The sequence below is a fragment of the Notolepis coatsorum genome (genome assembly GCF_963971535.1).
Source record: "Notolepis coatsorum genome assembly, chromosome: 10".
Lineage (NCBI taxonomy): Eukaryota > Metazoa > Chordata > Actinopteri > Aulopiformes > Paralepididae > Notolepis > Notolepis coatsorum.
Window position 1 is genome coordinate 557,340 of NC_140174.1, and position 5,000 is coordinate 562,339.

At 49.9% G+C, this 5,000-nt stretch overlaps 1 protein-coding gene across 1 annotated transcript in view; it reads right to left on the minus strand.

The window, feature by feature from the left end:
* The window catches only part of LOC311234993 (integrin beta-4-like), a gene marked incomplete at both ends in the record, with an annotated part of 61,634 nt that overhangs the window by 40,568 nt on the left and 16,066 nt on the right, over nucleotides 1-5,000 (minus strand). The window contains 1 exon segment of the mRNA XM_084322303.1: nucleotides 571-674. Coding sequence (XP_084178429.1) covers nucleotides 571-674 — 104 coding nt within the window.

The following is a 5,000-nucleotide window of genomic DNA, read 5'->3' on the forward strand; positions in this document are numbered from 1 at the left end:
CACAACAATGTGGAACGCCCTACCCAAAGCTGTAAAGGAATGTGAATCCCTACCCACATTCAAAACCGCTCTTAAAGAGCACCTACGGGAGGCTGCAATTCGAAACTGGCCACCGTAAATGCCCAAAACCCCCACCACCTCCAAATAGACAGTCTCCTCCCCACCGCATGTATATATTCTCTCCCCGCCATATGTATATTTCTCTCCCACCCACCCACCCCCTCCTAATGTACAGTCCCCTCCCCATCATATGTATATACTCTGTCAGGATCTAGGGGTAACAGTACTGTATATTTGAATACCGTTTAAGTCACAAATGTATCAGTACTAAATACCTATATGTCCCTATGCCATAAATGTCATGTATGTTGTGTATGTCATATATGTTATGATGAATTGAAAATGGGGGACCCTGATGTAAACAAGACAAACGTCTTTCTCAGGTCTGCATCCCCTTAACAATTGTGTGTATTGAGCCGTACTGTATTGTACCCATTCTGCAATCTGTTAAATAAAGTTTTCATTCATTCATTCATTCACACACACACACACACACACACACACACTCACGTTATCGGCCACTTCCTTGCGGAGCTGCTCGGTGTCTCTGGCATCGGGGCGAGACAGGTTCTCTGTGAACAGCCTGTTGAGGCGAAGTGAGACGGGGAACTGGACTAGAGAGAGAAGAGAGGGATGGAGAGAACAGGTTAGTTAGGGTTAACCTGGAGAGAGACAGGGAACTGGACTAGAGAGAGAAGAGAGGGATGGAGAGAACAGGTTAGTTAGGGTTAACCTGGAGAGAGACAGGGAACTGGACTAGAGAGAGAAGAGAGGGATGGAGAGAACAGGTTAGTTAGGGTTAACCTGGAGAGAGACAGGGAACTGGACTAGAGAGAGGAGAGAGAGGGATGGAGAGAACAGGTTAGTTAGGGTTAACCTGGAGCGAGACGGGGAACTGGACTAGAGAGAGAAGAGAGGGATGGAGAGATCAGGTTAGTTAGGGTTAACCTGGAGAGAGACGGGGAACTGGACTAGAGAGAGAAGAGAGGGATGGAGAGAACAGGTTAGTTAGGGTTAACCTGGAGCGAGACGGGGAACTGGACTAGAGAGAGAAGAGAGAGGGATGGAGAGAACAGGTTAGTTAGGGTTAACCTAGAGCGAGACGGGGAACTGGACTAGAGAGAGGAGAGAGGGACGGAGAGAACAGGTTAGTTAGGGTTAACCTGGAGAGAGACAGGGAACTGGACTAGAGAGAGGAGAGAGAGGGATGGAGAGAACAGGTTAGTTAGGGTTAACCTGGAGCGAGACGGGGAACTGGACTAGAGAGAGGAGAGAGGGATGGAGAGAACAGGTTGGTTAGGGTTAACCTGGAGAGAGACAGGGAACTGGACTAGAGAGAGGAGAGAGGGATGGAGAGAACAGGTTAGTTAGGGTTAACCTGGAGAGAGACAGGGAACTGGACTAGAGAGAGAAGAGAGGGATGGAGAGAACAGGTTAGTTAGGGTTAACCTGGAGAGAGACAGGGAACTGGACTAGAGAGAGGAGAGAGAGGGATGGAGAGAACAGGTTAGTTAGGGTTAACCTGGAGAGAGACAGGGAACTGGACTAGAGAGAGAAGAGAGGGATGGAGAGAACAGGTTAGTTAGGGTTAACCTGGAGAGAGACAGGGAACTGGACTAGAGAGAGGAGAGAGGGATGGAGAGAACAGGTTAGTTAGGGTTAACCTGGAGCGAGACGGGGAACTGGACTAGAGAGAAGAGAGAGGGATGGAGAGAACAGGTTAGTTAGGGTTAACCTGGAGAGAGACAGGGAACTGGACTAGAGAGAAGAGAGAGGGATGGAGAGAACAGGTTAGTTAGGGTTAACCTGGAGAGAGACAGGGAACTGGACTAGAGAGAGGAGAGAGGGATGGAGAGAACAGGTTAGTTAGGGTTAACCTGGAGAGAGACGGGGAACTGGACTAGAGAGAGAAGAGAGAGGGATGGAGAGAACAGGTTAGTTAGGGTTAACCTGGAGAGAGACGGGGAACTGGACTAGAGAGAGGAGAGAGAGCGATGGAGAGAACAGGTTAGTTAGGGTTAACCTGGAGAGAGACAGGGAACTGGACTAGAGAGAGGAGAGAGAGGGATGGAGAGAACAGGTTAGTTAGGGTTAACCTGGAGAGAGACAGGGAACTGGACTAGAGAGAGAAGAGAGAGGGATGGAGAGAACAGGTTAGTTAGGGTTAACCTGGAGCGAGACAGGGAACTGGACTAGAGAGAAGAGAGAGGGATGGAGAGAACAGGTTAGTTAGGGTTAACCTGGAGAGAGACAGGGAACTGGACTAGAGAGAGGAGAGAGAGGGATGGAGAGAACAGGTTAGTTAGGGTTAACCTGGAGAGAGACAGGGAACTGGACTAGAGAGAGGAGAGAGGGATGGAGAGAACAGGTTAGTTAGGGTTAACCTGGAGAGAGACAGGGAACTGGACTAGAGAGAGGAGAGAGGGATGGAGAGAACAGGTTAGTTAGGGTTAACCTGGAGAGAGACGGGGAACTGGACTAGAGAGAAGAGAGAGGGATGGAGAGAACAGGTTAGTTAGGGTTAACCTGGAGAGAGACAGGGAACTGGACTAGAGAGAGGAGAGAGGGATGGAGAGAACAGGTTAGTTAGGGTTAACCTGGAGAGAGACAGGGAACTGGACTAGAGAGAGGAGAGAGAGGGATGGAGAGAACAGGTTAGTTAGGGTTAACCTGGAGAGAGACGGGGAACTGGACTAGAGAGAGAAGAGAGGGATGGAGAGATCAGGTTAGTTAGGGTTAACCTGGAGAGAGACAGGGAACTGGACTAGAGAGAGGAGAGAGGGATGGAGAGAACAGGTTAGTTAGGGTTAACCTGGAGAGAGACAGGGAACTGGACTAGAGAGAGGAGAGAGAGGGATGGAGAGAACAGGTTAGTTAGGGTTAACCTGGAGAGAGACAGGGAACTGGACTAGAGAGAGAAGAGAGAGGGATGGAGAGAACAGGTTAGTTAGGGTTAACCTGGAGAGAGACAGGGAACTGGACTAGAGAGAAGAGAGAGGGATGGAGAGAACAGGTTAGTTAGGGTTAACCTGGAGAGAGACAGGGAACTGGACTAGAGAGAGGAGAGAGAGGGATGGAGAGAACAGGTTAGTTAGGGTTAACCTGGAGAGAGACAGGGAACTGGACTAGAGAGAAGAGAGAGGGATGGAGAGAACAGGTTAGTTAGGGTTAACCTGGAGAGAGACAGGGAACTGGACTAGAGAGAGGAGAGAGAGGGATGGAGAGAACAGGTTAGTTAGGGTTAACCTGGAGAGAGACAGGGAACTGGACTAGAGAGAGGAGAGAGGGATGGAGAGAACAGGTTAGTTAGGGTTAACCTGGAGAGAGACAGGGAACTGGACTAGAGAGAGGAGAGAGGGATGGAGAGAACAGGTTAGTTAGGGTTAACCTGGAGAGAGACAGGGAACTGGACTAGAGAGAGGAGAGAGAGGGATGGAGAGAACAGGTTAGTTAGGGTTAACCTGGAGAGAGACGGGGAACTGGACTAGAGAGAGAAGAGAGGGATGGAGAGAACAGGTTAGTTAGGGTTAACCTGGAGAGAGACAGGGAACTGGACTAGAGAGAGGAGAGAGAGGGATGGAGAGAACAGGTTAGTTAGGGTTAACCTGGAGCGAGACGGGGAACTGGACTAGAGAGAGGAGAGAGAGGGATGGAGAGAACAGGTTAGTTAGGGTTAACCTGGAGAGAGACAGGGAACTGGACTAGAGAGAGGAGAGAGAGGGATGGAGAGAACAGGTTAGTTAGGGTTAACCTGGAGAGAGACAGGGAACTGGACTAGAGAGAGGAGAGAGGGATGGAGAGAACAGGTTAGTTAGGGTTAACCTGGAGAGAGACAGGGAACTGGACTAGAGAGAGAAGAGAGAGGGATGGAGAGAACAGGTTAGTTAGGGTTAACCTGGAGCGAGACAGGGAACTGGACTAGAGAGAAGAGAGAGGGATGGAGAGAACAGGTTAGTTAGGGTTAACCTGGAGAGAGACAGGGAACTGGACTAGAGAGAGAAGAGAGAGGGATGGAGAGAACAGGTTAGTTAGGGTTAACCTGGAGAGAGACAGGGAACTGGACTAGAGAGAGAAGAGAGAGGGATGGAGAGAACAGGTTAGTTAGGGTTAACCTGGAGAGAGACAGGGAACTGGACTAGAGAGAGAAGAGAGAGGGATGGAGAGAACAGGTTAGTTAGGGTTAACCTGGAGAGAGACAGGGAACTGGACTAGAGAGAGGAGAGAGAGGGATGGAGAGAACAGGTTAGTTAGGGTTAACCTGGAGAGAGACAGGGAACTGGACTAGAGAGAGGAGAGAGAGGGATGGAGAGAACAGGTTAGTTAGGGTTAACCTGGAGAGAGACGGGGAACTGGACTAGAGAGAGGAGAGAGGGATGGAGAGAACAGGTTAGTTAGGGTTAACCTGGAGAGAGACAGGGAACTGGACTAGAGAGAGGAGAGAGGGATGGAGAGAACAGGTTAGTTAGGGTTAACCTGGAGAGAGACAGGGAACTGGACTAGAGAGAAGAGAGAGGGATGGAGAGAACAGGTTAGTTAGGGTTAACCTGGAGAGAGACAGGGAACTGGACTAGAGAGAGAAGAGAGGGATGGAGAGAACAGGTTAGTTAGGGTTAACCTGGAGAGAGACGGGGAACTGGACTAGAGAGAGGAGAGAGAGGGATGGAGAGAACAGGTTAGTTAGGGTTAACCTGGAGAGAGACAGGGAACTGGACTAGAGAGAGGAGAGAGGGATGGAGAGAACAGGTTAGTTAGGGTTAACCTGGAGCGAGACGGGGAACTGGACTAGAGAGAGGAGAGAGGGATGGAGAGAACAGGTTAGTTAGGGTTAACCTGGAGAGAGACAGGGAACTGGACTAGAGAGAAGAGAGAGGGATGGAGAGAACAGGTTAGTTAGGGTTAACCTGGAGAGAGACAGGGAACTGGACTAGAGAGAGAAGAGA